This window comes from Staurois parvus, unplaced genomic scaffold, assembly GCF_062004578.1.
Source record: "Staurois parvus isolate SC_StPar_1 unplaced genomic scaffold, SC_StPar_1.0 ptg000254l, whole genome shotgun sequence".
Taxonomy (NCBI): domain Eukaryota; kingdom Metazoa; phylum Chordata; class Amphibia; order Anura; family Ranidae; genus Staurois; species Staurois parvus.
In genome coordinates this window covers 189,116-204,733 of record NW_028318050.1, presented here as the reverse complement: position 1 = coordinate 204,733, position 15,618 = coordinate 189,116, and the positions used below count along the sequence as shown (strand labels likewise).

The 15,618-nt window shown below is 41.8% G+C and overlaps 1 protein-coding gene across 1 annotated transcript; it reads right to left on the bottom strand.

The window, feature by feature from the left end:
• Window positions 1-11,249: 11,249 nt before the first annotated feature.
• Window positions 11,250-12,215, bottom strand: LOC149459543 (olfactory receptor 8G17-like). The gene has a single exon (XM_089680957.1). The coding sequence runs from the start codon at window positions 12,213-12,215 to the stop codon at window positions 11,250-11,252; it is 966 nt and encodes a 321-aa protein (XP_089537083.1).
• Window positions 12,216-15,618: the final 3,403 nt, after the last annotated feature.

Here is a 15,618-nt window from a genome sequence, read left to right as displayed (position 1 = left end):
GCGGATAAAGGTACTCCCTGTGTAACTTAGATGTCAGCCATTGTCAGCTCATGTGTGACACCTGCGCTTGCTCAGGCCCTTTGAGGAGGCCACGCTATTCGTGAGTCGGCAGGACTATGGGATGAATGAGGTCAAATCGGCCATGGGCCCCCGTACCGCCTGTTCACGCTGATGCTGGTCCCACAGTGTGACCTGGGTCCCTGTACGGCCTCCCATTGCTTCCACTCTGCCATGTGCCACTTTGAAATCTCCTCACACTCCTGCGGTTGTCCATTTTGTCATAGGTTGCTGGCAGATTACAGGCCTTCCATAGGTGCCACCAAGCCCCATATCGGCCATGGGCCCCCGTACCGCCTGGTCACGCTGCTGCTGGGCCCACAGTGTGACCTGGGTCCCTGTACCGCCTCCCATTGCTCCCACTCTGCCATGTGCCACTTTCAGGTCTCCTCACGCTCCTGCTGGTTTCCATTTTGTCATAGGTTGCTGTATGGCCTCCCATTGCTGCTGCCTCCACCGCCACACTGTGGCTCCAAACACTGGTTTTGGCCCCGTGACTGGCCAAAGGAGTGAAGTGTGCAGTGATTCTAAGATCGACGGCACTCATCTGCATGTCATACTGACAGACAGTATTATTTCTCTTCCCCAGCAGACTCCAAGGGCATTTAAATTAAAGGTACAGTGTTCTGCACTAATATTAAGTCTCTCTGAAGCCTAGAAACACCCTTTTTTAAGTTAAATTCACAGCGAATTTATTCGACTCGAATCGAATATTGTCCACGAATTCGCCGAATCAGTCGAATCAAATTTTTCATTTCTTCGCTCATCTCTATTTATAAACAATGTTACTTTGTATATCTATATCTCCAGTCTAATCAATATGTATAAACAATGTTACTTTGTATATCTATATCTCCAGTCTAATCGATATGTATAAACAATGTTACTTTTTATCTCTCTATGTCCTGTCTGATCAATGTTTATAAACAATGTTACTTTGTATCTCTCTATCTCCTGTCTGATTGATGTTTATAAACAATGTTACTTTTTATCTCTCTATCTCCTGTCTGATCAATGTTTATAAACAATGTTACTTTGTATATCTATATCTATTTATTAATTATTTATTTCAGGTACTTATATAGCGCTGTCAGTTTACGCAGCGCTTTACATATATATTGTACATTCACATCAGTCCCTAACACTCAAGGCGCGTACAATCTAAGGTCCCTAACTCACATTCATACATACACATACTAGGGCCAGTTCAGGCAGGATCCAATTAACCTATCAGAATGTCTTTGGAGTGTGGGAGGAAAACGGAGTACCTGGAGGAAACCCACGCAGGCACAGGGAAAACATGCAAACTTCAGGCAGGTGGTGCCGTGGTTGGGATTCGAACCAATGACGCTAGTACTGCCAGGGGGAACCATTTAGCCACTGTGCTGCCCCAGTCTATCGCCAGTCTAATCAATATGTATAAACAATGTTATTTTGTATCTCTCTACCTTCCGTTGGATCAATGTTTATAAAAAATGTTACTTTGTATCTTTTTATCTCATATCAGATCGATGTTTATAAACAATGTTACTTTGTATCTCTCTATCTCCAGTCTGATCGATGTTTATAAACCATGTTACTTTGTATCTCTCTATCTCCAGTCTGATCGATGTTTATAAACAATGTTACTTTGTATCTCTCTATCTCCAGTCTGATCGATGTTTATAAACAATGTTACTTTGTATCTCTCTATCTCCAGTCTGATCGATGTTTATAAACCATGTTACTTTGTATCTCTCTATCTCCAGTCTGATCGATGTTTATAAACAATGTTACTTTGTATCTCTCTATCTCCAGTCTGATCAATGTTTATAAACAATGTTACTTTGTATCTCTCTATCTCCAGTCTGATCGATGTTTATAAACAATGTTACTTTGTATCTCTCCATCTGCTGTCTGATCAATGTTTATAAACAATGTTACTTTGTATCTCTCTATCTCCAGTCTGATCGATGTTTATAAACAATGTTACTTTGTATCTCTCTATCTCCAGTCTGATCGATGTTTATAAACAATGTTACTTTGTATCTCTCTATCTCCTGTTGGATCAATTTTTAGTTCAATAACAAATACAAAAATGGTTAGAGGAAGATAGGTTGTGTGATGCTACAATGAAGGTTTTGTAAATGCATGAAGGAAATGAGATATATAGAAAGTGTAGCATCTTTAAGGGGCAGGGGGACGTTGGTAGAAGGGGGAGGTAAGTGATATGGGGAAAGAAGAAAGAGGGAGGAGAAGGATAGGGAGAATGTATGGAGAGGTAACAGAGAAGGAGAAAATAAAGAGAAAAAAGGGGGGGGGGGGAGTTGAGAAATAATGGGAGCTTGAGAGGTCTGGAAGGATAAGGGTTTCAGATTCCTTATGGTGTTTATGTTTTGCTCAGAAGAGATATATTGTATCCATAGTGCTAATGCAGTTCTGATATTTTCTTGCCTATTATAAAGTGTGGCCAAAAGGTTGTTCCTTTAACTGAAATTTTATGCAGACTGCGGCGTATCCATTGATCTGCAGATGAATAAAACAGAGTAGCTACAAAAAAAAACAGTGTTACTTTATAAAGTGTATAATAGAGCAACCGTGCTTCAAAATCGATAGTGGAATAATACGCCTTAACATAAGTAATAATTACCAATTATAGATAAAGGCAAAATGTTAATCGAAAGCTCATAAAAATATAGAAATCTCTCTCGAAGGAATGGAGTGCAAAAAAGTTCATCAAAAGATAAAAGTCTCTCATGAATAAATATATATCATGAACAAATTCATGTGAAAGTCCAAACGTTCATCAAAAGGAAGTTCATAAAGGTGCAAAACCTAAAATCAATCTTCTGTCAGTGTCCCTATAACCGAATCAACCACCATGAAAAGTGCATATGCGCAAAAAGATTCAGCACTTAGTGTCCTCCACCATTCAGGGAAACCAGGTGAGGTTTTTTTTTTCTTATTCTTTCAGGTCTCTGAATGCAGCATCTTATTCCAGGAAGTGAGCCTAGATCATGATCCAACAAAGATGGTTCTATTCTTTTTAGGGAGAAAAAAAAGATGAAGGCAGGGTGTGTGTTTGGGAGTACCCATAATTCTTAGAAAGAAAATGAATACCTGGAAGCTTCTATATAGTACGATGTTTTTACAATGGAACTTGCAGGGGACTGATATTTACAACTGATAGATTTTTTTTAGGGTGGCATTTTTTTCTTTAACCTCTTGCCCTCCTGAGGATTCCCCCCCCCCCCCCGTTCCTAACCAGGCCTTTTTTTTGCATTACGGCGCTGCGTTACTTTAACTGACAATTGCACAGTCATGCAACGCTGCACCCAAATCAAGTTTACGTCCTTTTTTCCCACGAATAGAGCTTTCTTTCACCCCCTAAAAAATATGAAATGTATGTGAGCGCTCTCAAAATATAAACACAGTATATCAGCAGCTGTACACTAAGGTAACCAAAATAAACCCTTTAAAAAGACACAAAATATATAAAAGTGCAGCGCTATTAAAATAGTAGAATATCATTAATTATTAATAAAGTGCAATGATATTGTGGTAAATAATTCATAAAACATAAATAATAAATATGGTAAAATAATAAGTAGTTCATAAAGTGATGTAAATGTGTTAATAAAGTCCTGATGGCTCAGATCGGTGGTTGTGCTATTGTGAACAGAAGAAATGCGCACTCACGGGATGCGCAGTAATTATGCGAGTTTAAATAATGTATCCAGGTGTCATCCGATAGGGTCATCAGGGCCAGGTCAGGTGTAAAGATTACTCCCTCTCAGGATGGATGGATCCCAGGGCCTTAAAGGGTGATCCAGGGGCATCCAGAGCTCCCCTTAGGGAATGGATGGGTGCAGCTCACAAAGGGTTAACAGGTGGCTCCCTCTCTGGAGGCTTGGGACTGGTACTAGGCGTCTAGAAGATCAGTACGTCCACAAGATAAGATGGCCACCAGAGCTCCACGATGCTCCGACGGTATAATTGGCTCCTCCTTATGTGTCTTCAGAGGGGACTGCCAATTGCGCCGTGTTGCAGGCCGTCAACTTAAATAAAGGATGGTGCCTTACCCCCTACCCGGAAATGTAAAATGACATATATACAGTCATGGCCGAAATTGTTGGCACCCTTGATATTTCTCCAGGAAATCATGTATTTCTCACGAAACGTATTGCATTAACACATGTTTTGCTATACACATGTTTATTCCCTTTGTGTGTATTGGGACAAAACAAAAAAAGGGAGGAAAGAAAGCAAATTCGACATAATGTCACACAAACCTCCAAAAATGGGCTGGACAAAAGTATTGGCACCCTTTCACAACTGCGGATAAATAAGAATGTTACAAGCATGTGATGCTCCTGTAAACTCACCTGGGGCAAGTAACAGGTGTGGGCAATATAGAAATCACACCTGAAAGCAGATAAAAAGGAGAGACGTTCACTTAACCTTTGCATTGTGTGTCTGTCTGTGCCACACTAAGCATGGACAACAGAAAGAGGAGACGAGAACTGTCTGAGGACCTGAGAACCAAAATTGTGGCAAAATATCAACAATCTCAAGGTTACAAGTCCATCTCCAGAGAACTAGATTTGCCTTTGTCCACAGTGCGCAACATTATCAAGAAGTTTGCAACCCATGGCACTGTAGCTAATCTCCCTGGTCGTGGACGGATGAGGAAAATTGATGAAAGATTGCAACGCAGAATAGTCCGGATGGTGGATAAGCAGCCCCAAACATGTTCCAAAGACATTCAAGCTGTCCTGCAGGCTCAGGGAGCATCAGTGTCAGCGCGAACTATCCGTCGACATTTAAATGAAATGAAACGCTATGGCAGGAGACCCAGGAGGACCCCACTGCTGACACAGAGACATAAAAAAGCAAGACTACAGTTTGCCAAAATGTACTTGAGTAAGCCAAAAGCCTTCTGGGAAAACGTCTTGTGGACAGATGAGACCAAGATAGAGCTTTTCGGTAAAGCACATCATTCTACTGTTTACCGAAAACGGAATGAGGCCTACAAAGAACAAAACACAGTACCTACGGTAAAATATGGTGGAGGTTCAATGATGTTTTGGGGTTGTTTTGCTGCCTCTGGCACTGGGTGCCTTGACTGTGTGCAAGGCATCATGAAATCTGAGGATTACCAAAGGATTTTGGGTCGCACTGTAGGGCCCAGTGTCAGAAAGCTGGGTTTGCGTCCAAGATCCTGGGTCTTCCAGCAGGACAATGACCCCAAACATACGTCAAAAAGCACTCAGAAATGGATGGCAAAGAAGCGCTGGAGAGTTCTGAAGTGGCCAGCAATGAGCCCAGATCTAAATCCCATTGAACACCTGTGGAGAGATCTTAAAATTGCTGTTGGGAAAAGGTGTCCTTCCAATAAGAGAGACCTGGAGCTGTTTGCAAAGGAAGAGTGGTCCAAAATTCCGGGTGAGAGGTGTCAGAAGCTTATTGATGGTTATAGGAAGCGACTGATTTCAGTTATGTTTTCCAAAGGGTGTGCAACCAAATATTAAGTTAAGGGTGCCAATACTTTTGTCCAGCCCATTTTTGGGGTTTTGTGTGACATTATGTCATATTTGCTTTTCTGCCTCTGTTTTATATTTGTTCCAATACATACAAAGGGAATAAACATGTGTATAGCAAAACATGTGTTAATGCAATACCTTTTTTGTGTGAAATACTTGATTTTCAGGAAAAATATCAAGGGTGCCAACAATTTCGGCCATGACTGTATATACTTGATTTTGTGCATCCCTGCCGCCCTGTAGCAGTATATCTGCTATAGGGTGGCGGGAAAGCAAATACAATTTCAGAGTAAAAACTAAAGACACATGTTTTCAGAAGGCATTTATTAGAGCACAATGTAACACATGCATGTCAGAAACAATACACATATGTTTACATCTCCGGGTGTCAGTACTGATACTACACCAAAGAAATGACAGAAAATTGTACTGGAATAAAAGTGTGAGGTTGGCTTATGTGGTACTCACACGTTGTGAGAAGAAAAACATATTTATTTTATTTTATTTTGTTATTTCAGGTACTTATATAGCGCCATCAATGTACGCAGCACTTTACATATATATTGTACATTCACATCAGTCCCTAACCCTCAAGGGGCGTACAATCTAAGGTCCCTAACCCTCAAGGGGCGTACAATCTAAAGTCCCTAACCCTCAAGGGGCGTACAATCTAACCACTTGAGCCCCAGAGGATATACCCCCCCTTAATGACCACGCCTTTTTTTGCTGTTTGGCGCTGCACTAATTCAAATGATAATTGCGCAGTCATGCAATGCTGTACCCAAACAAAATTTACGTCCTTTTTTTCACACAAATAGAGCTTTCTTTTAGTGGTATTTGATCACCTGTGCGCTTTTTATTTTTTGCGCTATAAACAAAAAAACCACGAAAATTTTGAAAAAAAACAATATTTTCTACTTTCAGCTATAAAAAATATATCGTAAACTCAAAGTTAGTCATAAATTTAAGCCAAAATGTATTCTGCTACATGTTTTTGGTAAAAAAAATCCCAATAAGTGTATATTGATTGCTTTGTGTGAAAGTTATAGCGTCTACAAACTATGGTATAGATACTGTAATTTATGCCTTTTTTTGCTATACAGCGCTGCACTAACTCAAATGATAATTGCGCGGTCATGCAATGCTGCACCCAAACAAAATTTACGTCCTTTTTTTCACACAAATAGAGCTTTCTTTTAGTGGTATTTGATCACCTGTGCGCTTTTTATTTTTTGCGCTATAAACAAAAAAACCACGAAAATTTTGAAAAAAAACAATATTTTCTACTTTCAGCTATAAAAAATATATAGTAAACTCAAAGTTAGTCATAAATTTAAGCCAAAATGTATTCTGCTCCATGTTTTTGGTAAAAAAAATCCCATGCATTAGCGGGCAAACTGGCGCTATCTAGGAGGGGCGCTAACACTATCGGAAGTCACCAGTGACACTAATACGGTGATCAGTAAAAATCTGTTCACTGTAATCAATGACACTGGTGACAGGGCAGTGAAGGGGTTAACTGGGGGGGGGAGGGGGGCGATCAAGGGGTTAAATGGGATTTCTGGTGCACTAGCGGGCAAACTGGCACTATCTGGGAGGGGCGCTAACACTATCGGAAGTCGCCAGCGACACTGATACAGTGATCAGTAAAAATCGGTTCACTGATCAGTGACACTGGTGACAGGGCAGTGAATGGGTTAACTGGAGGGGGGGTGATCAAGGGGTTAAACGGAATTACTGGTGTACTGGCGGGCAATCTGGCCCTATCTGGGAGGGGCGCTAACACTATCGGAAGTCGCCAGCGACACTGATACAGTGATCAGTAAAAATCGGTTCACTGATCAGTGACACTGGTGACAGGGCAGTGCAGGGGTTAACTGGGGGGGGGGGGCGATCAAGGGGTTAAACGGGATTACTGGTGTACTGGCGGGCAAACTGGCGCTATTTGGGAGGGGCGCTAACTCTATCGGAAGTCGCCAGCGACACTGATACAGTGATCAGTAAATATTGGTTCACTGATCAGTGACACTGGATGACAGGCAGTGAAGGGTTTAACTGGAGGGGGGGGGGGGGGCGATCAAGGGGTTAAACGGGATTACTGGTGTACTGGCGGGCAATCTGGCGCTATCTGGGAGGGGCGCTAACTCTATCGGAAGTCGCCAGTGACACTGATACAGTGATCTGTAAAAATTGGTTCACTGATCAGTGACACTGGGTGACAGGGCAGTGAAGGGGTTAACTGGAGGGGGGGGGCGATCAAGGGGTTAAACGGGATTACTGGTGTACTGACGGGCAATCTGGCGCTATCTGGGAGGGGCGCTAACTCTATCGGAAGTCGCCAGCGACACTGATCAGTAAAAATCGCTTCACTGATCAGTAACACTGGTGACAGGGCAGTGAAGGGTTAACTGGAGGGGGGGGCGATCAGGGGGTTAAATGTGTCCTAGGTGAGTTCTAACTGTAGTGCAGTGCTTGTGTACTCACTTTTTGGATGTCTTCTTCTCTGTCTGGAACGGAATGTGTCCAGGCAGAGAAGAATGACATCATATCCTGCCCTGTGTATGTCAACACAGGACAGGATAGGACAGGGACCGATCATGTGATTTCAGCCAGAAATCACTGGCTGAAATCTAATGATTGATCCCTCCTGGATCAAATAGTGTCACCCGTGGGTCGGCGGGAGCGCGCGCGCGCGCCCCCTGCCGGCAAAAGTGTCGGGAGCGCGGAACCCGTTTTAAAACGTGGTTTTGCGCTCCACTGCCGCCCTGCACATGTATATACACAGTGGCAGGGCGGCAAGCGGTTAAAGTCCCTAACTCACATTCATATACTCGGGCCAATTAACCTACCAGCATGTCTTTGGTGCGTGGGAGGAAACTGGAGTACCCAGAGGAAACCCACATAGGCACAGGGAGAACATGCAAACTCCAAGCAGGTAGTGCAAAGGTTGAGATTCAAACCTACAACCCGAGTACTGTCAGAATTATTCAACATTATAACCCAACATACATATAAAAAGCAGAATTGTCAGAGGAATTTTCCAAATTCAGAAAGTAATTTAGATATTTTTTAATAGAGATATTGCAGGTTATTTACTAAAGGCAATTAAGCTGTTCACTTTGCAAAAGACTTTGAATTTTGCAAGGTAATTTTAATATAGCTCAGCAAATGAGGTTAAACTGTGTTAATCTCTATCATCCAGTCATTTCCAAGTAGAAATTCATTTTTTAACATTTTCTTGCACATGATAATCTTTGCAAAGTGAATTTTCATCACATTTAATGAGCAAAATGTAGTAAGCAGAAAATTCCTTTGCCAAATTTTCATTGCAAAATAAACAGACTGCCTTTAGTAAATAACCGAATTGTCAGTATATCGGTTTTACTAATGAATCCTCTTCTCTTTCTGTAATAGAAATTGAATTCACTTTAATGGCTTTCAGTCAGTTCCTAGAGCACTTTCTATCCCGAACTGTCCTGTGCTCTCCAATTGAAATTTGTGAATATTGTGTACAAAATCAAAATTATAAATAGAGATTGCTGCTAGCTGGTGTTGTGTGTTTCCACATTAACCACTTGCCTACCAGGCACTTATACCCCCTTCCTTACCAGGCCAATTTTCAGCTTTCAGCGCTGCCGCACTTTGATTGACAATTGCGCGGTCATGCAACATTGTACCCATATGAAATTTTGATCATTTTTTTCTCACAAACAGAGCTTTCTTTTGGTGGTATTTAATTGCCACTGGGCGCTTTACTTTTTGCGCTATAAATTAAATTTTTCAAACAGGTATTTTTTCTCCTTCACTGATTTGCGTTGATGAGGCGGCACTGATGGGCACTGATAGGCGGCACTGATGGGCACTGATAGGCGGCACTGATGGGCACTGATAGGCAGCACTAAAGGGCACTGATAGGCAGTACTAATGAGGTGGCACGGATAGGCGGCACTGATAGACAGCACTAATTAGGGGTCACGGATAGGCGGCACTGATATGCAGCACTGATAGGCGGCACTGATAGGTGACACTGATGATGGGTACTGATAGACGGCACTGACTGGCATCACTTCTGGGCACTGACTGGCGGCACTGACTGGCACAACCCCTGGGCACTGACTGGTGGCACTGACTGGCAGCACTGGTGGGTGGCACTGGTGGGTGGCACTGGTGGACAGCACTGGTGGGTGGGCACAGGTGGGTGGCACTGGTGGGCACAGGTGGGTGGCACTGGTGGGCACAGGTGGGTGGGCACAGGTGGGTGGCACTGCTGGGCACATGTAGGTGGCACTGCTGGGCACAGGTAGGTGGCACTGCAGAGTGGCACAGGTGGGGGCACTGCTGGGCACAGGTGGGGGCACTGCTGGGCACAGGTGGGGGCACTGCTGGGAATGGGTGGGCGGGGCTAGTGGGCGCACAGCTGATCGGAACTTGCGGGGGTCACTGCTGGGCACCGATCATCAGGGCACTGATCATCAGTGCCCTGACGATCGGTGCCGATCCCCGCTCTGACAACTGCCGGTTCTCGGCAGTACTTTCCTCACGATCTGACAGCGTGAGGAAAGTGCAGCCGAGAACCGGCACTTGCATTTTCCTGTGATCAGCGTGTCATTGGACACCGCTGATCACGTGGTAAAAGGCCGGTGGGATCGGCCTTTCACCACATCTCGTGATCAGCTGTGTCCGTAGGACACAGCGATCACGGAGATCGCCGGGTGCGCGCCCCCTGGGGCGCGCAGGAGAGCGCGTTCTGGGAGGACGTCATATGACGTCCACTCAGAACTGGCCGGCCGCGGTGAAGCCGTCATTCGGCTATGCGCGGTCGGCAAGTGGTTAATGATATATGATAACAAGATCTAATAAATGTGCAATTGTACCACACATAATGCATAAATCATGCAAAAAAGAATCCCAAAAACTAAATGTACTGAACACAAACATAAAATATACTAATGTCATAGTGAAAAAAGTGTGTGACCACATACTAAAAAGTGAACATAGATCAAGTTCTTAGATAAATCTGCAGAACACTCCTCCACTTTTGATGTGAATATCCTTAGTTCACGTGCTTGTAATACAGTGCCCACAAATATATATAATAAGCATGCTCAAAATATCCGCGTGTTGCACCACCGTGCGCCTCCTCCCGTCAATGCTGCCGCTTGCCTCCACTTATTGACCCACTCTCAAGGTAGGGTCTACATGAGCTTTCCCAATATTATGGGTTATGATCCTTCACTCTTCACCAAATACCAGCACCAACCTGTCAGCAGCTCAGCAATTTAAATAGTATCCTATCCAATAAAGAAGAAAGCAATACAAGATCTCCCATAGAGTAGTATTCCAAATGATGCAGATTTATTAACAAATAGACAGATTATTACTCACACACATAGTGCACTACTTCAGTGCACAGGAATAATTGCCTGTTTCATCAAAAGACAAATTGCCCCCTTAAGGATAAACATCCATCCATAATACAGCAAGTAAGATGGCTGACCTCAAACTTCCAGCGTGATGACATCATGTAGACTCCCCTCTGACATGTTTTGTCATAGACAACATGACTTCCACATAGGAGAGACCAGACCACTTTGTTTTTAGGAAACCATTTAGATTTTTCACTGAATTATGGGTCAGATAAAGGTTATTCTTTGTCTTGCTAATATCTTGCTAATAATGAGGATTTAATCTAAATGCATTTTCTTTAATAGTCAAGACAATCTTCCTAAAATCCTTGTGAAATGCAGTTCTCAAATCCTGGTTCCTCAGACTGTAAATAAGAGGACTGAGGAGAGGAACGATCGCCGTGTAAAACACAGACACCACTTTGGTACCAGAAGCATGATGACTGGGGCTTGGCTGAAAATAATTAAACATAGAGGAGCAATAAAATATGAAGACCACTGTCAGGTGAGAGGAACATGTGGAGAAAACTTTACTCATTTTACCTTTAACCTGTATTTTTAGGACAGTTCTGAATATATAGACATAAGGCAGGATGGTCAGTATTAGAGACCCACCTCCAAGGATGCCACCAAAGAGAAAAATGAGCAAAATGTTGACGGAGATGTCACTGCAGGAGATCTGAAGCAACTGGGGAAGGTCGCAGAAGAAACTTTCTATAATATCTGATCCACAAAATGTTAAATTTAAGACACAAAGTGTGTGAACTAAAGAATTAGTCAAAGCAAGGCACCATACAATGGACACCAGCTGTACACACACTTTCCAGTGCATGATCTGTGTGTAATGTAATGGCTGACAAATGGCGGTGTACCGATCATAGGACATGACAGCCAGCAGAAAATTCTCAAAAATGGTAAAGAACATAAAGAAGAAGAATTGGGCTATACAAGCTGTTATGTTAATACTTCTGCTCTTCGAATGAATGTCAAATAACATTCGTGGGATGGTGACTGAGGAACAACAGAGGTCCAAAACAGCCAAGCTCCCCAGGAAGAAATACATAGGAACATGGAGGTGAGAGTTGGTGACTATGAGGGCAATTATCAGAAAATTCCAGATTAATGTCAGAAGGTAGATGAGGAGGAAGAATAGAAACAAAGAGAGCTGAAAAGAAGGAAGGTCAGACAGTCCAGAAAGAATAAATTCCTTTAAAATTGTCTGATTTCCCATTCCAATATGCTTGATCTTCATTTTATATGATGAGATAAGTTCATAAAAATAATGAAAGAAGACACACATAAATACATAAATACATACATACATACATACATACATACATACATAAATAAATACATAAATACATACATACATAAATAAATAAATAACAACACACCTCATTAATTCATTGATAAACTTGAAAACATGAGCCAGTTTGTTGTTACTATCAAAGACATAATTTCATGAAATTCATAAAATCACTGAAAAATGCAAGATGCAGGGATCAGAGTGTAGCTTATTTTGTTCATTATTCAATAATTAGGGAATACATTCCAGTATTTAAAAATTGGGTTTCAAAAAGGAGAGAGAGAGAGAGGGGGGGGGGGAAGGAAAGAGGAAAGAAGAAAAGAGAGGAAGGAAAGAGAGAGAGAGAAAGGAAGGAAGAAAGAAAGAGATGAAAGGGAAAAAGAAAGGAAATAAAGAGAGAGGGAGAAAAAAGAAAGAAAAGGAAGAGAGAGAAGAAAGAAAGGAAAGACAGGGAGAGAGAAGAAAGATAGGAAAGAAAGAGAAAGAGAAGGAAGAAAGAGAGGGAAGAAAGAAAGAGAGGAAAGAAGGAAAGAGATGAAGGAAAGAGAGAGAAGAAAGAGAAGAAAGGGATAAAGAAAGGAAGGAGAGAGAGAGAATAAAGAGAAGGAAGGAAGAGAGGAAAGAAGGAAAGAAAGAGGAAAGAAAGAGAGGCAATAGGAGATAATACAAAGTAAAATCAAACTAAACCAACCTAAGAAATAAGAGGGAATAATCACCCGTAGGTTTCTAGATATGTTAGAATAAAAATGTTGAATTTTCCTTGTTTTGTCTTCTTTCTAGATTTTATCTCTGATATCCTTGACAAAGGCAAATTCTGATAAAGGAGGGGTGAGGGGAACAGCAGGTGAAGACATTTTGCTGAACAGAATGAAGTTAATGTAATAGAGAACGTGTGACATGCTGGGTCACAATACAGTTGTATTATCTGCACACATATATACAGTCATGGCCGAAATTGTTGGCACCCTTGATATTTTTCCTGAAAATCAAGTATTTCACACAAAAAAGGTATTGCATTAACACATGTTTTGCTATACACATGTTTATTCCCTTTGTATGTATTGGAACAAATATAAAACAGAGGCAGAAAAGCAAATATGACATAATGTCACACAAAACCCCAAAAATGGGCTGGACAAAAGTATTGGCACCCTTAACTTAATATTTGGTTGCACACCCTTTGGAAAACATAACTGAAATCAGTCGCTTCCTATAACCATCAATAAGCTTCTGACACCTCTCACCCGGAATTTTGGACCACTCTTCCTTTGCAAACAGCTCCAGGTCTCTCTTATTGGAAGGACACCTTTTCCCAACAGCAATTTTAAGATCTCTCCACAGGTGTTCAATGGGATTTAGATCTGGGCTCATTGCTGGCCACTTCAGAACTCTCCAGCGCTTCTTTGCCATCCATTTCTGAGTGCTTTTTGACGTATGTTTGGGGTCATTGTCCTGCTGGAAGACCCAGGATCTTGGACGCAAACCCAGCTTTCTGACACTGGGCCCTACAGTGCGACCCAAAATCCTTTGGTAATCCTCAGATTTCATGATGCCTTGCACACAGTCAAGGCACCCAGTGCCAGAGGCAGCAAAACAACCCCAAAACATCATTGAACCTCCACCATATTTTACCGTAGGTACTGTGTTTTGTTCTTTGTAGGCCTCATTCCGTTTTCGGTAAACAGTAGAATGATGTGCTTTACCGAAAAGCTCTATCTTGGTCTCATCTGTCCACAAGACGTTTTCCCAGAAGGCTTTTGGCTTACTCAAGTACATTTTGGCAAACTGTAGTCTTGCTTTTTTATGTCTCTGTGTCAGCAGTGGGGTCCTCCTGGGTCTCCTGCCATAGCGTTTCATTTCATTTAAATGTCGACGGATAGTTCGCGCTGACACTGATGCTCCCTGAGCCTGCAGGACAGCTTGAATGTCTTTGGAACATGTTTGGGGCTGCTTATCCACCATCCGGACTATTCTGCGTTGCAATCTTTCATCAATTTTCCTCATCCGTCCACGACCAGGGAGATTAGCTACAGTGCCATGGGTTGCAAACTTCTTGATAATGTTGCGCACTGTGGACAAAGGCAAATCTAGTTCTCTGGAGATGGACTTGTAACCTTGAGATTGTTGATATTTTGCCACAATTTTGGTTCTCAGGTCCTCAGACAGTTCTCGTCTCCTCTTTCTGTTGTCCATGCTTAGTGTGGCACAGACAGACACACAATGCAAAGGTTAAGTGAACGTCTCTCCTTTTTATCTGCTTTCAGGTGTGATTTCTATATTGCCCACACCTGTTACTTGCCCCAGGTGAGTTTACAGGAGCATCACATGCTTGTAACATTCTTATTTATCCGCAGTTGTGAAAGGGTGCCAATACTTTTGTCCAGCCCATTTTTGGAGGTTTGTGTGACATTATGTCGAATTTGCTTTCTTTCCTCCCTTTTTTTGTTTTGTCCCAATACACACAAAGGGAATAAACATGTGTATAGCAAAACATGTGTTAATGCAATACGTTTCGTGAGAAATACATGATTTCCTGGAGAAATATCAAGGGTGCCAACAATTTCGGCCATGACTGTATTTATAATACCAAACTTCCCCTGACATCTCCGGAGCACACAGGAGTGTTCATTAGCTCTGATTTAATCTGAAATTATTGTAAAACAGAAAATCAAACCTCAGCTGAATTCATGTATCCTTCAGAGAGACACAACTTTGTCCTACTGATAATTTAGTAACTTTAGGTAAAAGAAAACTATTCAAGTTAGAAAAAGAAAGTTTCAAAGGGAGACTAAAAAGTGAAGCAACTGACCAAATAAAATGCAGAAATGTTAAATAATAAAGAAAGGAGAGATCTTAGGAAAGTATTCTCCATCTGCCCTCTGCTGACATTTGATTCTTGAGAAATTTAGATTTTTATAAAAAGTAAAAGGAACGTTTTTTTAAACTTTTGTAAACTGTATATTACATTTTGCAGGAATGTTTTTACCTTTGTCAAAATATGGAAAACTGAGAAGAGAACGGACCCAGAGTAAATGTTTAATTTGGAAAAATGTGCGAATAGTTTCTTCCAAGGTAAATAATGGTGACAAAGTGATCCCATCTTTCTAAATATCTCTCTTCAAACATCTCCGGCCTGTGTGTCATCACAAGTCATCGTACATAATGATGTGTACAGTACACATATGTAAAGGGCTGGGAAGGTGATAGTGAAATATGGTATAATGTAGACAAATGTTTAATAATGGAGTAGATATCCAAACAGATCTGAATCTTACTGCAGATGGTGTTGGGGAATCTCGGATAGGACTCTACCTAACTTATCTCTTAC